Source organism: Gallus gallus, chromosome 3 (genome assembly GCF_016699485.2).
Source record: "Gallus gallus isolate bGalGal1 chromosome 3, bGalGal1.mat.broiler.GRCg7b, whole genome shotgun sequence".
In the NCBI taxonomy this organism is placed as follows: domain Eukaryota; kingdom Metazoa; phylum Chordata; class Aves; order Galliformes; family Phasianidae; genus Gallus; species Gallus gallus.
In genome coordinates this window covers 45,175,251-45,191,088 of record NC_052534.1, presented here as the reverse complement: position 1 = coordinate 45,191,088, position 15,838 = coordinate 45,175,251, and the positions used below count along the sequence as shown (strand labels likewise).

Below are 15,838 nucleotides of genomic sequence, written 5' to 3'. Positions count from 1 at the left end.
CTTGAGTGATAAATGCTGACTTTTGTGTTGAAGCCTCTTTGGAGCCTATGTCCAAATAGCATCGGAAATACCTAACCTTAAAAGTGCAGTTTAGGGTGATAGTTAAATGGACTTTTGTATTTAAGGAGAAGATACAGTAGTAATACTCTGATCAAATCATAGTGCTACCTCAATCACAGTGAGACTTGCTGGTGTCTTGCAAATATTGGTGCTAGATTTAATGTGTGTGATTGATCCTATGTCTGTCAAGGCATCCCTTTTTCCTCCCTGAAGAGTGGAAACTGTGCTGTGAACTTGACTCTTAAATGATGGTGGAGAGACCAGAGGGGATAATAGGAGTTTACAGTTGACTTTAGGGCATGCAAGAAGGAATTGAGTTTTAGTTCTGGTAGTCAATGGGCTCTCAGAAAGCTGAACGTGCAGCCTCTCTCTGCCTTTACAGGCTTTGTTTTACAACTTGCAGATAATGCCTTGTGTGATACCCAGACTTTCAGTGAAGTACCTGTAGGTAACTGACAGTGTCAATTACGTCTAGCACAGTTGCAAACATGTGATGCAACAGGAATGCTTGCTAAGACGTTGCTCTGTCATACACAATTACTGTGCAGGATGCAATTGACAAGAGTCATGATTTTGAAGGGAGAGAAACTTATGTCATCATGTCTTAGTACCAACTTCTTAGGGGATTAATGAAGATCAGTAGTATCACATGATTACTATTTCACTAGAATTGAGGTCTCAATCAGCAGTAATACTATAGATTTTCTAACAGCTGATTAGACCTGTGAAACTAGAACTTCCTCAAACTTTTTGTCTTCATAGACCTTGATATTCCCTTAAGCTATAACAGTTCCTATATTGATTATTTACTAACTCTGCAGACCTCATAACTGCTCAAGGAAAGTGCAAGACTGACATCTAGGACAACTTTAGCTTCAGTCTCGACCTCACTGTTCTTTCCAGACAATTAAGCAAGTGCTGGACTTAGCGTTTCTGGTTCTGTTTGTAACCTTCTTCTATGGTGAAGGAAGAGCCTGTGAGGACAGCCTGAGATGGTTTTTGAAATACAATATAGCTCTTACATTTTGTGTTAGTGGTAGTTATGGCTCATAGATACTGAATTGTATTTTAACTTTCTGACTTTCCTTTAAAGGAGAAGATTGCCAGGTGAAAGATCCAAGATATGGTCATGTTTATAATCTGAAGCCACTTTCCAGTAAAGACATAAAAGTGAGTACAGATGAGTATGACTACTACTTCAGAGTTTGTGGAGAAATAACAGAGCACTGCAGACCAGGGGCTCATTCTGTATCATCATGTCAAGTAAAGAAGACGGACAGTACTTTCAGAAAAGTAGCAGGTATGTCACTTGATTGGAGGGAACTTGAAGAATGAAAGAATAGTAAGAGCTTTTCATTTACCACATAGTAGCTTCAGCTATATACTGGTTCATCCTATGTCTTTTATAAGATAAAATACCCTACTACTTCTACTTTGTGTGCAAGTAAAAACTATATATAAGGAGAGAGAGTGTAAAGTCTTAAATCTTACCATGTAAAAAGGGTTCAGTTCATTCGTCTTATACTGGGATATAAGATATAACTAGGTCATGTGTTCTAGAGGAATGTCTAGGTCTTTCTATCAGTACTGTATTATGCCTGTATCTGCTGTCTGTGTAACTCTATTGACAGATGTGTTATTGCAGTCCTGTGTTTACTGGATTAGCTGTTTAACTTTTTCTCAACTTTTTACTTCTAGGTTTGCTTACAGAGAAACTGACTTTCAAAAACGGTTTAATAATGATTAATTACACCAGTGGAGAAAAATGTCATAAAATATATGAACGATCAACTGCTATATTATTCTATTGTGACAAGACTACGTCAGAGGTTAGTTGCAAAACATTTAATTCCTGCATATACTGTCTTCCAGAACTGCTCTCTTTATAATGTGCACGAGGCTAAGATAAAGAATGTGAACTGGCTTCCTTCAAGAGCTGCTTATTCACTTACAGGCTAGGCAGGAGATGTAAAGTTCTTCTGAGACTTTACTAAATAACTGAACTTGATATTTATGGAAGAAACCTTCCTCGCGCCTCAAGAAAATCAGAGTGTGGTGTTCTTTTAAGAAATGTCTGCTATTAGCAAAGCTTTTGGAGATGTCGGTGAGGGATGTTCTCTCAGAGCAGTCTGTTAGAAGTAAAAGGTAGAAGAACTAATCTACAGAAAAGCAAGAAGTATATGGCCAGCCCAAAAAAAGTCTGGGTAACTTGATGTCTTTAATAGCACTCTCTATTCTTGTGCTTACTTTTTTGTTCATAAAGAATGGTGTCTTGGCTTACTTTTGGCCTTTCCTTGTGTCATAGAGGAGTCGGTAGCTTTTAGTGGTTGCTCTTTAATCAGAATTGGGCATGTAGATAAACTTGGGTTTGAGAAAAACTGTGTTTTGAACATCTTGGGCCATACTTTTCAGATCAGAAGCATAGTATGTCTCTAAGATGGTATGTAAATAGAAGTTGCTGCACCTTCTTGAAGCAAGATTGTGACTTTAATTCCTATATTTAAATGAGAGAAAATAAATTCCTCTTCAATTTTGTTCTTTCAGCCTGTGTTTTTGAAGGAAACTCCAGATTGTACCTACATGTTTGAATGGCATACGCAATATGCCTGCCCGCCTGTTAAATCTACTGAGTGTTCCTACAGGTAAGCTGTTTTTTCAGAAGTAGAGTGGGACTACGTGATGGTGGAAATGAGTATATAGCCTTATTTCAGTCTCATGCAATACCATTACTTTAGCTATTGTGCTTTTTGACTTAATCTGTTAGTAGCTAAAGTGATGTTCAATGCTAAAGCAATATTTTGAGTAATTTTATCATGTTGTTTGTACTTCCTCAAACTAATATTTCACTGAAGAAAAATACTTCATTTGGGAGTTTCCTGAGGAATAAATTCAGTATAAAAGTGAACTGTTAGGTATGTTGTTATTAGTGCTAGAAATCTGAATATACTAGCTTTTTTAACTGTGGACATTCAACTATAGCTAACTTAAACAAGGAAACAAGTGATGCCTATTAAGAACTTCCATCAGGCAAATCTCCAGGAAAAATGTCAGTTTCTTCTGAACCAAGTATTAGCTCAAAAAGATTTAGTGAGTGTAAGTGAGTAGCCATTAGTGAGTAATGGCTGGCAATTGCCTGTGGTATCATGCTTGGGTTCTACCCTAAAATGACAGTCAACTGTGTTTGTTTGGCATGCACAGTGTGTGCTCCAATGAAGTTAAAAATTAGTCATGCATTATGTGGTCTGTGTGTACATGGGCAGTTTGCTGTAGGTTGGGTGACTTATATCTGTACTGAATTTGAGGCTTATGGGGATCACTTAATCTGGTGCGGACTCTTCCATCACAACACTCATAGAGTTTCTGGGGTAAAGTTTGTTGTGAATGAGAAGTCTAAAGTTGCTGGAATTACTTTTTAAAATACCTCTTAATTAAAATTTTCTGTCTTACAGGGATGATGAAGGAAATTTCTATGACTTTTCATCTCTGACACGGCACAGAGAGAACTGGGAGGCAACTGATATATCTACTTCTACAAAGATATACTATATTAATGTCTGCAAGCCTTTAGTACCCTATGGTGCTGCACGTAAGAATGAGATGTATTCTAGCTACAAAATAGAGGGTGGTTAGGGTTGGAGGCAGGGGAGGAGTCCACAGTGAGTGTAATTTGGGTGCAGGTTTGGAAACAGATCAGCTAGGGCGTAACTGAAAGTGGATTTTTATTCCGGGCAAGCTGGCCTTAACTTTTGGAATAATAATACAGTGTTTTTGTTCATCTGTATAGACTCCTGTCCTCCTGATGCTGCTGCCTCCCTTGTGGAAGGCATAAAATGTGTAAGCCTTGGAGAAGTGGCTGAAGGACCCCGGTGGGAAAATGGCATTTCTACTCTGAAATATATTAATGGGGAGCTTTGTCCAGATAAAATTCGCAGGAAAACAACAATATTGCGCCTTAAGTGTGATGAAAGCAAAATTGTAAGTAGGCTTCTCCTGGTAGGGTTTTATGTTTTTTTTTTTTCCTCAGTTATTTGTGCCACTGTGTGTGGAAGATGGTGGAGCAGTTCTTAGCTGTTCCCTACTCTTCAGCTATTTGTGAGACAGCTGTATGAGCAGACTATGGAATGGTATTTTAGGTGATGAGCAGCTCTTAAGAGATGTCTTTTTTGCACATTCTGCTAGCAGTTCTTATCATCTGGAATGCTTTCAAATTGTTTGTGCCTTGAAGGTGAGTGTATTGTATCTTGGGAAACACCTAGAGCAGTGCCAGTATCTAGTGTTACAGTCTGTAGTTTTTAAGTCTTGGTTGCTCATCTTTGTGCCCAGACATTAATTACTCTTATTGGAAATGTTTCATCCTCCTTTTGGACTTTCCACTGCCAAGCTAGACTGCCTTATTATCAGTACTTGTTATATGCACTTACTATCAGTAGCAGTAAAACTGATGACGATTTTGTACTATCCTGTGCATGTAATCCAGCTGCACTGTGGCCAACTACTAAAATAGTTAATTTGCTGGTCCCAAATGGGCAGTTAAGTCCTAGGAGTGACATCTAAATTGAGCTCAGCTAGAGGTTTTGGCGATAACCCTGTGACATGAAGCCTTACAATATCACTTTGCAGAGATTTAGTCTCTCACTGTTTCATGTTTAGGAATCAAAGCCAGAACTTATAATGGCCATTGAAGATTGCGAATACAGCTTCTTATGGTTCACTGCTGCTGCGTGTCCTCTTAAAAGCAACGTGCAAAATGACTGCCGGGTAACGAATCCTGCAACAGGTAAGGAGAGAGCCTGAGAACTCTGTGTGTGAGTGAGGCAGCTGGGAGCAGTGTAACTGTTTGCTTTCAAAGAACTTTTTTAGACAAGGAAAGTGACACATCTGGATGGTGACTAACAAGCTTACTGTTGGTGGGTAGAGATATTTTGTGCTATAATAGCCTTTGGAAAAGATCTATAGAAAGTTTCAAAGCAGATACATTGCAAGCTAGCTTTACTCTGGTTCTTAATACGATCTCATAATTGCTAGCCTTTTAAGTTAGCAGGCAAGTAGGTGCTGGTTGACCTTTCTACCAAGTAAGTTACTGAAAGCTTTTAATACAAAGTAATGTCATTACTTTGAATCTGCAGAAAGGTTAAACTATACCCTGTGTTGTCTGTAGGCCACCTCTTTGATTTGACATCACTGAAGCGAGAGTCTGGCTATACAATCACTGATTCACACAACAGAAAAATTGAGTTGAATGTTTGTGCTGAGGCTAAAAGCTCATGTGCTAATGGAGCTGGTAAGCATCTCATACCACTGTTACTGTAGTAGTGGACTATAAGGTACCTGAAAAGTATTTATATACAAGCTTACAGTAAAATGTGTGTGGCAAGTTTTACTGGAAACAAGGACTGAAGAGAGCTGTGTGGCTGACTGGCTTGGGAAGAGAGCTGTTCTAAGTAATAAAGCAGTGTCTTTTTCAAAATTCCATTTTGAACCTTAAATGTGTTCACATCCAGTCTCCGTTACATCTGTAAAGATGAGTACTGTTTTGGAGGTGAGGGGAAGACTGGTGCTAATGCTTAACCTCTTGGTTCTTATGAAAAGGAAGATGGTGTGAGCTTGCAGCTAGAGTGAGCTGACAGCACAAACTGCTGCCTGGTATCTGTTGCTGTAATGCATCTGCATTCAGCCTTGTGTCCACACTTCAGTCTCTTGCCAGTCCCCTTTCTAGCTTGGTATTCTTCTTTTGATGCTTCTGAAATATCACAGCAGTTAACTAGTATCTTAAGATTCTTGTTGGCAGGCTGGATTACTAGCTCTTCTGTCTGACTATATATGAGACTACTTAAGTTTTGTAAGTGCTAAAACAGGAATATCACTTATGAATTTAAAAGGTTCTTTTTCTTTATGTAGAAGAAAAAACTTTTGTTTTGGGGGCATCTTAATGAATTTATGTGTTTTTTGTTAATATCATTTTCAGAGAAGTACATTTAAGCACAGCTTTTGGTTACTATGTGGTTATGTTATGTTCTACTAGTTAATAAATTATTGAAGATGGTATTGGTCTGTTTCAGTGCCACTAAGCTCAGTTTAATGATGTGTCCAGCTAACGTGTAAAAGCATTTCCTATTAGAATTAAAGTAAAGCTAAAACCATAAGTTTCCTGTTAATCAGTAAGGTAAACGTGTAGCACTTTGGAAAGGCAGTTGCGTAAGACTTGATCTATTCTGTTCTTTTCTTAAAAACTGTAGCTGTCTGCATCACTGATGGTCCAAAAACGTTGAATGCCGGAAAACTAAGTAAAACTTTAACTTACGAGGATCAAGTGCTGAAGCTTGTTTATGAAGATGGTGATCCTTGTCCTACAGACCTCAAAACGAAGCATAAAAGCTATTTTAGCTTTGTTTGCAAGTCTGATGCTGGAGATGACAGCCAGCCTGTTTTTCTGTCTTTTGATGAGCAGACATGCACTAGTTACTTCTCTTGGCATACTTCCTTGGCTTGCGAGGAAGAGGTAAGGATTACTTCTATGTAAAATGCTTGTGTGACTAAATTTCTGGGGGGAGGGGAGGTATTTAGGCACAGTAGTAGCATATGGTTTAGATCTGTTGAGGGAAAGGTTTCTTCATCTAGTATGGAACCTGGGTTTATTCTCAAATACTTGTAAACGTGTTCAGCAGGGATGAGCAACTCATGGCAAACTTGTAAATATGGTGAGCTAAGTTAGAATTTCACCTTTTTAGATCAACCTCAGTCTGGAATCTACTTAGCTGCTCTTCTGTACAGCTCAAATGAAACCATAGGCAACTTCTTAGGAATGAGTAAGATTCTCCAGGAATCAAGAACAGGCTAAGAGGGATCAGGTTGGGTTGAAGATAGAAAATGAGACAAGCCCCAGGCAGAGAGATGCTAAGTGAGTTACTAAAGGCCAGGCAAGTCTGATCAGGTTTGCTAAGTGCAATGACTATCTGATAAACCTTGTGTTACACTTGAAAGGCAAACCCTTTGTTTATGTTATCAAGGTGAAATAACTTGATCACCTCTAGATGAACTGATGTTCCAGGCAATACTTTGAGCTAGTCGTATTGTAATGAATTTTATCTAGTTAAATTGTTACAGGTAATGGTTGCGCAGAGTAAAAGCCAGCCTTAGGAATAGAAGATTAAATGTTTTGAATTCACACTGTAGCTCAGGGAACACAAATCTCTTCTTAATACCACCTGAGTGCCGCCTTTATGAATCTCTGATCTTTTTTTCTTGTTACTTAAATACTTAATGTGACCACTGTTCTCTGACAAGTCTTCCCCCTCCCCTTCATGAATATTTCAGTTCTACTGTAGCTCTTAGTTTGGTTTTTTTTTCCAGTTTCCTTTCCCTGACAGATAGTATCCCCACCTTCTGTCTTGTACAGGAGTTCTGCTAAATGCAACTCCGGTTTCTTCTCCAGTATGTTCTATATACGATACAATACAAACTAGCATTTAGAAGTATTATTTTCTAGCCTGTTAGTTCCATTCACTTATCACTTACAGATTTCTGATCACTTCACAGTGTTAAGTGATCACTTAACTTGTTTCAGAATAGTAATGGCTAGGTAGCAATGATGATCACTTGTACAGAAACTAAACTGAAATGGAGCAACTAATGAAACTTCCAGTACGTTCCAGTACAAATAGCCTTCCAAGATTTCAAGTGTCAGTAAGCTTATGCACTTCAAAGAACATTTGAAATGGGATCTGAGGAAACAGTGCTCAAGCCATCCATTTTCAGTACAGTAACTTCATGTTGTTGTAACAGAGCAGTTTTACTGGAAGTTTTTTGCTATCTTCCCCACATCAGTGGAGCCATAGGATCCATTATTCTTGTGAAGACCATAGAGACTATTTCTGTTGGAGACTGGCAGAGTTTTAAGTCTTGATGTTTTTCTGGTACCGACTCAATTCTAGAATTATGTTTAAGAGCTTGATTTTTTTCATAGGCAGCTTGTAGATGCTTAGTATCTGCATCCTAACAAGAGCCTTAAGAAATGCTGCTTTACTTGAGTGAAACCTTGATGTTTTTAAATGCAACTCTGCTTCTCTCTCTGTGAAGAGAAAGGATGATTGTTAGTAAGTCAAACAATAATAGAATGAAACCACTAAATCACGCTTTCTTATAGGTGAGCTGCTCAGTGCTGAATGGCAGTTCTGTTATTGACCTGTCTCCTCTGATCCATCGCACTGGTTATTATGAGGCTTTTGTGGATGGAGATCAGTCAGATGTTTCTCCAGACTTCTACATCAACATTTGTGAGCCTCTCAATCCCATCAAAGATGTTAATTGCCCACCTGGAGCAGCTGTTTGTATGGTTCCTGTTAATGAATCGCCTATAGTAAGTATGATGTCTGGATCATGGGAATGTGCATTACTGTTCAAATCAGGTCTCTAATCACAGATACTGTTTTAAACTAGTGGCTCAATGAAGGGATAAAAAGAACTACAAAATTAACATCTCGGAATTATTTTTCATTGCTTTTCCATACAAATAGTAATTTCCTATCCTGAACCATAGTGACTTTTTGGATGTTGAGAGTTTCCATACCTTGATGAATGTAAAAAATTGTTTGCAATCTTGTGCACTGTTGCATGCCATGTACTGAGCCTGGGAAGCAGAATGTCTGCTATCCTATGGTGCAGAAATTGTACATTTGATTGCATGATAGCACGCTTGCAATATGGAGCAGGGTGTGTCCTCACATACTTCCAAATGCGTTCAGACGTTTTAAGTAGTTGACAACTAGATGAATAACAAGACAATGACAACATTGAGAAACATCTGTTATCTTGCGAGATGTTGAAGGCTCTTATATTTTCAGGTCTTATTTGAGAGCCTTAGGAGATCCAGGTAAAAAGTTGATACGGTTTTCCATGAACAGCCACTCTGATCTAGGGAACTTAGTGCATTGTATTAACAACATAATTTTCAATTGCTGGTATTTTTAAAAAAGAATATGCCTCTAATATGCAAAAACTCCCTGGCTTTCATCGAGCTCAGTCAGGGGGGGGTTATGGAGTCTTTAGCTGCGCAGCCTCTGTTTTGGTATGATTGAAATATAACACTCAAGTTTTCAGAAGTGCATAGTAGTTGTGCTCCTGTGCCAACCAAACGGATAAATCTCTGAAATGATCTGAATCTCTGGATTGATGTGAAAGCTAAGTGTGTCCTATGTCTCCTAATACGCATCTTTGCCTGTGCAGGATATTGGTCGTGTTACTGAACCTCCCAAGTTAAATGAGGCAGTAAATGAAGTTTACATCACTTACAACAGCACTACTCCCTGTCAGATAAACAACAAATTGAACTATACTTCTCTTATTGTATTTCACTGCAGCCAAGGAACTAGTCTGGTAAGATGTTTGTTAAACTAATGTTGATACTGGAGTGCATTGACAACTGAATAGTAACCAGTGTTAGTGTTGCTTAAAACTAAATAAAGGATTTGTTTCTAGCATAAAAGGATGGACTTGTTTCATGCACTCAAGCCAGGGACATTTGTATTCATAACTAAGCAAAATTTCATAATGCATGAACTTTAGGCTTGGAACTATCGAGTACTGATGGTTTTAAGGATCACATTCCACTGAAGTGACATCGTGATAACTTACTGCTGGCATTAAACCTAACGCTTCATTACACTTAAAGTAAAAAGAAAAAGCACATCAGTGAAACTTGTACCATAAGCTAATACAAGAACTAGTATAATTGTTTATTAAGCTGTTACTATGAAATATTTCACCTGTGATGTAATCAATTCCTAATCATACACAGCTCAGTTTGCATTCAGATGCTAATAACTGTCTTCTGTTGACACCAAACCTTTTGAAGCTATGTGATACTATAAATCTGACACTTCTTGATTCTTTTTCTAAATTTAACAAAAACAGCGGAGAAGCATTTGAGTATATTTGACAAACTAGAGCTTGTTGAAAGTGCTCAGTAGGACCATTTTTCATTGAGACAGAAAATGAGCTGAAACCAGGCAGCTCTGAGTGTTACGCAGGCCATTCCTTTATTTAAAATGGGATGACAAAATAAACAGCTTTCTGTCCGTATCTTAACTCTGTGAACAGAATGTTCTCTACTGTGAAGAAACACAGCTCCTTCATGTTTTTTGTTCCTGCATGCAACTAAGCTGGACATGAAAATCTTGACCATAATTAATAAGACAGCTAGCTTACTTGAATTGCTAGTTTGTTTTCTGGAGATAAGTTTAAAAGTTCATCTTTTTTAATAATAGTTGTAATATTAAGGTATGGAAATTTGTCCTATAGTCAGGAGTATCTACCTTCAGTAATAACAGAGGGAATTCTGGAGGGATAAGAATGCAGAACTAACAGAAACTTTCCAGCATTAAGCCTAATCTTGTCTCTCCCTGTGCTCTTTGGCAACAGGGTAAGCCGAAGATGATACAAAAACTTGACTGCAGTTTTGTGTTTGAGTGGGAAACACCAGTTGTGTGCCCTGATCGAGTGAAAACTTTGGGCTGCTCTGTGACTGATGAACAATTACACTATACTTTTAACTTGACCAGCCTTTCTGGAAGATCATTTGAGGTAATGCTTTCTCAGAATGTTTTTTTTTTAAATTCCTGGAGTGTGAGAAGAGACTGAAATGTGTGCTGCTGCTGTGGTCAGTGTTTGTAGTTATTTGCCCTTTGACAGCGGGAGTAGCTTTAGAGCATTGGCTCTGAATGATTCTGAGAGGAGTTTGTGAATCTCCTAATACATAAAGAAGGAGAACTTTTCACTGAAGAGAGTCCTAATTTGGCTTTGAACATGCTGACAGGCCTGCTGAATATGCTGTTTCCTTGGCTCTATGGATGTACTTTGAAGCTTTGTCACGTTAATGAAGGTTGAACTTACAAAATCAGTTATCTGCATTTATACAATTACTGTATGAGTCTCATAAAGCACTCCAGTGGTTCTTCATGTGTATTGACTTCCAGACTCCAAGAGGCAGCCTTGTTTGTGATGCTTCTGGGTGTGTCCCCACAGGTACTTTCTGGATCCAGCAGATATCACGTTAGTGTATGCAGTAAGGCAGCAGCAGATGTGTCCCAGGGAAAATGCAAAGATGGGGCAGTGTGTATGACATCTGGAAGTGGTGTGTCATCCTTTGGAAGCATAAAGGAAATGAAAATGAATTATAGCCGCCAAGATGAAACAGTCATTTTGCAGTACACAGGAGGTGATCGGTGCCCTCCAGGTGAGATTGCAGTGGATGGTCCCATTATGTCAAGTCTTGTTGTCTTTCTTACCCTTAAATATAAATTTCCCTGCAAAAAGGAGGGAAGCAACATAGGTTTTTTGTGCCTCAGTAGGAAGTTAGTTTTGTTCAGTAGTATGCACCATATTAAGCTGCAGCATCAACACTTCTAGAAAAGAGTGCAGTGGTTTTGTAGGGGTGATCATAGCTAACTGCATACTTCATTTGAGTTTTCTGACTGGAATTAGACTCAATGTTTCAGTGCTTACTGTCTGCGTGTGACTCTTGGATAGTATTGAAGTACAGGCTTTAAATATTGTCTTGGATCTGGATGTGTATGCTGTTCTGCTGTATGTTAAGAGGACTTACCTTTCTTTCTCAGTGACAGAAAAGGGAGAGCTTTGTGTGTTTCCCTTCAAGTACAAAGGGAAGAGCTATGATAAATGTATTACAGAAGAAAAGAATAGGCCGTGGTGTGCTACAACTGTGGACTACCAGGGAGATGGAAAGTGGGGATTTTGTGTAAATGGTAAGAACTTCTTATATCTCACATATAATGATCCGAGTTAACTGTGGGAGGGCAGCAGACCTCTGGTGTAGTGCAAATAAGTGGATTGATGGGAATGGGTAAGACAGTGAATCTATGGAACAAACCTATTTTACTCAAATGAGTGAAAAACATTAATGCCTTCAGAATGTGTGGCTTTGAGTCACTAAGTGGTGGTTGCTTTGATGGAAATCAGTCATTTTTGAGGGAAGAGCTACGTAACTCCCTAAAAAGCATGAAAATGTAACCTAGGGAAGAAAATTGCAAGGTAAAGCATTTGTGTTTTATCTAAAACTATATCTGATTAGTGTAGCAATTGTGAGGTATCAAACTTTAAAATCTGTATGTGTATGGAAGCCTCTTGCAAAATACTCTTATTTCCAATTTCCCCTCTTATAGCAACTGCAAGAAGGGCATCTACTATTATTTTTGTATGTGATGAAAATGCTGGCAGTGGGAGTCCACGCCTTCTGAGTGATATGCTTGGCTGCGCTGTGACATTTGAATGGAGGACACAGGCTGTTTGTCCTCCAAAGAAGATGGAGTGCAAGTTTGTCCAGAAACACAGAACTTATGACTTGAGAATTCTCTCTTCCCTGACGGGCTCGTGGGTCTTTTATCACAATGGAAATTCGTGAGTAGCAATCAACTCTTGGGCAGTAGCTTACTTGTCAATATAGCTGAAGTTATAATGTGGCACAGTACTTCTGTACTCCTCTTTAAAGGATAAGTGAATCTAAACTGAAAGTTTTCTTACAGGCTTTTTGCTTAAAGGACTATCTTCATAATGTAGCTTAAATGCAAGTTTTCTGGTTCTTATTTATGTTGCTAGAAAGTCTTACTGATTCAGGTATTCTCTCGAGTCAAGCATGTAAAGTTTTGTTTAAAGTTCAAGAAGGGCTTGGTCTTAATTTTAAAGGCAGGGTAGAAAGATCTTGCCAGTATCAACTTCAGAAAATGTAAGTGTCAGTTAACCTCTCCAGTTAGCAAATAGGAATGAATCAGCGAGAATAAGAGCATCTAATTCTAAAAGTATAGTAAACGGTGGGGTTGAAAAGCTGTTTCATTTACTGTCTTGCTCCGAATTTTTTTTGTTACAATAAATCTTAACTGGTATAGCTCCAAAGGAAGAGATTTAAGTTGAGAACACCATAAGTTTTGTAGCTGAAGAGAAAAGATTAGATATTTCATTACTTGGTTTCAATTTCTGGTTTTGACCCAGGTCAAAACTAACTAGTGTACTAATCTGTACAGTTTTCCTGTACAGAATTGTTTACTTGAAAATGATAGGACAACCTGCTAGTTGTTAGCATATGCTCAATTCCTTAGCTACTTCGAGTAGTTGATCTTTTAACATAGCTAACTTCCTGTAAGGAGTCTACGAAGTTCATATTTCATTTTGTCAGTTTAGCTGAAACTAATTTTAAAGTTTCTGTCTATCGTGTTCTTTGTTCAGGTACTACTTGAATCTCTGTCAGAGGGTATATGAAGGACCCACAGGCTGCCCTGAAAGAGCCAGTATTTGTAGGAAAAGCAACAATGGAGATGTTGAAGTTCTTGGGCTTGTGCATACACAGAAGCTGAATGTGACAGGTACAGTTACTGTAGAGAGCTATGAGGTGCTATGATGTAGCTACCTTGGCATAAAGGTTCTTAAATACGGGGTTCTACTCATCTTCAAAATGTTTTTGTTAGTAAGTCTTCTGTTCATTTCTGCTTTAAAACAGCAGAAGATTCTGCTACGCAAAACAGTGGCATTTAAACCATGAGAGAAGTGTAAAACAAGCAGTGTTGTCATGAAAGTTATAATAGGGGAATTGCCTGAATATCGGGATTTCTTTTTTTCCTGTGGTGATGAGCACTGGCTCATCTGGTTGCCCAGAGGCTGTGAAGTTTTCCCTCCTTGGAGATCTTCCAAAGCTGCCTGGATGTGGGCTGGGGCAAGTAGGAGGGCTGTCCTGAAGGTAATGCCTTTGATATCATGAGCCAACATTATTAAATAAGAGGTAGATGTTAGTGGTGTGACAGAGGTGCAGATTTGTGTGGCATGCAGACTCCTTTTTATTGCTGGTATAAATGCATACCTAGTGGTGGTGACTGCACTGAAAAGCAGTGTTTTGTGGCTGAGAACATGCATCTATAGTAGTTTCCATGGGAATAAATGAGGCATTACTTTCAGAGTGGCCTATGTGTACTTTCAAGATGTTGAAAAGGACATCTTCAGTAAAAATGTTATTCATACTGGCAACCTGAACTCAAGGCACTGTGAGTACAGGGGTTTGAGGGAGTGATTTTTAAATAATCATCAGTGTGAAAGCCTCAAGTCACACAAGTGCTGTAATTGATATATGATCTTTTGAGGTGGGGGTGACCAAGAACGTGATATAAAGTAATGAAGTTTGGAGAATGCATGAAGGAAATTTGACAGCTGCTTACAAAAACCTTGTGTCACTACTTCTCTTTCAGGTGATACAGTGTATATTAGTTATTCTGGTGGACAGGAATGTGGGAAAAACAAGAAAATAATGACAATTATAGAATTGAGGTGCGCAAAAACAGTTGGCATGCCCATGCTGCAGAGGTGAGTAACAAATCAGCATACTGCTGGCTGCTTTAGTCTGTACTTTTTAATAAACTGAGTCTCAGGGTTGTGACTGTTCAGTTGGACAGACCCTACAGTAATCTTAGTCTGTATTTGTAAGACAAACTTTCTGAGGTTTCTGCACCTGATCATTTTCATAAACAGTTGTATTCTGTGTGTCTTAAACTGGGCAGAAGTCTAGGTATTCTACTTCTGAATTTGGCTGGGATGCTATTTTGTTGTCAGTGGTAGTACAGCTGCTAGTAACTTCACTGCAGATCTATTTAGCAGGCGACACTTAACTCAATTATTTAGCTACATTGGTTAAAAAATGGTTTTGCTCCATTATTTACCAAAGCTTTCCTGTTACATCAATATAGATTTTATTGACTAGGTACTGTCTCAATTGAGATAAATGTGCATGGTCACAAGTACTAAGAAGGCTTGTGATGGGTTTTGCTGTCTGGTTTTGTTTGACAGGATATTGTTTGTAGAATAAGAGAACTAAACAAGGCTCCATGTGAGGCAAAGAACTAGGCAGCAAAATCTGACTAATTTATTTCTTGTTCTGGCCAGATGAAGTGCAAAGCACTAAGCCTGCTTAGAGCAAGCTAGCATCTTTGCTAGCTAAAGTATTTAAGTATCAAAACGTCACTCTGTGACTTAAAACTATTGAAGCAGGGAGTTTAAGTGCAGTCAGGTGACTGTGGTCTCTGCATGATGCTTATGCAGGAGATTCTCATTCATGAGCCAATAGCTGTGTCTTCTCTTAAGAGCTACTAAGTGCTTGTTACTGTTTTGTGGAATGATCAACCATTTGTTATTTGGCAGGTTTGATGAGGAAAACTGTGCTTACTTTATCATCTGGGACACACGTGCAGCTTGTGCTGTGAAGCCACAGGAGGTAGAGGTAGTGAATGGAACAGTTATTAATCCTGCAACTGGGAAAAACTTCTCATTAGGGGATGTTTATAACAAGTAAGTTTAAAAAACAAACTGAAGACATAGTCCTGTAGAACTCTACTGCAAGAAAACAAAGCTTGATGTGGATATTCTGATTTGCCTTGAACATTGCTAGCCATTAAAAGGGGATAGCACTGAATTTTGTCAGTTTTGTACTCACAACTGACTTAAAAGTCTGGCTGCTACTGCAGCATGCAGCTGGGCTTAAAGCTTTGAGCATATCCTGGGGAAAAATAAGACATGTTTACACGTTTTTCTGTTTCAGAAAATTTTATAAGAAAGTCTTGTAAATTACTATGCTTAACATCAATTCTAGAGTTATGCAAGAAAATCTTTCTATGGGTGTTATGGGAAGAATAAACTCTGCCTGCAGGGGAAAATTTGGTAGTGTGCCTTAAAGAGTGCAGGATTGGTGCAACTGAACAAGTGTTCCTCTCTGCTTGTAATGTTGTCAAAT

At 38.6% G+C, this 15,838-nt stretch overlaps 1 protein-coding gene across 3 annotated transcripts in view; it reads left to right on the top strand.

Annotated features, from left to right (window-relative positions):
* IGF2R (insulin like growth factor 2 receptor) overlaps nt 1-15,838 on the top strand; it is a 54,155-nt gene that overhangs the window by 32,404 nt on the left and 5,913 nt on the right. For all 3 annotated transcript variants that reach the window (XM_046938500.1, XM_046938501.1, NM_204970.2), the window contains exons 27-43: nt 1,154-1,360; nt 1,759-1,889; nt 2,605-2,702; nt 3,510-3,646; nt 3,845-4,035; nt 4,711-4,837; nt 5,219-5,341; nt 6,297-6,559; nt 8,204-8,416; nt 9,283-9,432; nt 10,477-10,638; nt 11,080-11,290; nt 11,673-11,819; nt 12,237-12,471; nt 13,294-13,430; nt 14,304-14,418; nt 15,250-15,396. In XM_046938500.1, the coding sequence (XP_046794456.1) occupies nt 1,154-1,360; nt 1,759-1,889; nt 2,605-2,702; nt 3,510-3,646; nt 3,845-4,035; nt 4,711-4,837; nt 5,219-5,341; nt 6,297-6,559; nt 8,204-8,416; nt 9,283-9,432; nt 10,477-10,638; nt 11,080-11,290; nt 11,673-11,819; nt 12,237-12,471; nt 13,294-13,430; nt 14,304-14,418; nt 15,250-15,396 (2,794 nt within the window). The remainder of the gene's footprint in view (nt 1-1,153; nt 1,361-1,758; nt 1,890-2,604; nt 2,703-3,509; nt 3,647-3,844; nt 4,036-4,710; nt 4,838-5,218; nt 5,342-6,296; nt 6,560-8,203; nt 8,417-9,282; nt 9,433-10,476; nt 10,639-11,079; nt 11,291-11,672; nt 11,820-12,236; nt 12,472-13,293; nt 13,431-14,303; nt 14,419-15,249; nt 15,397-15,838) is intronic.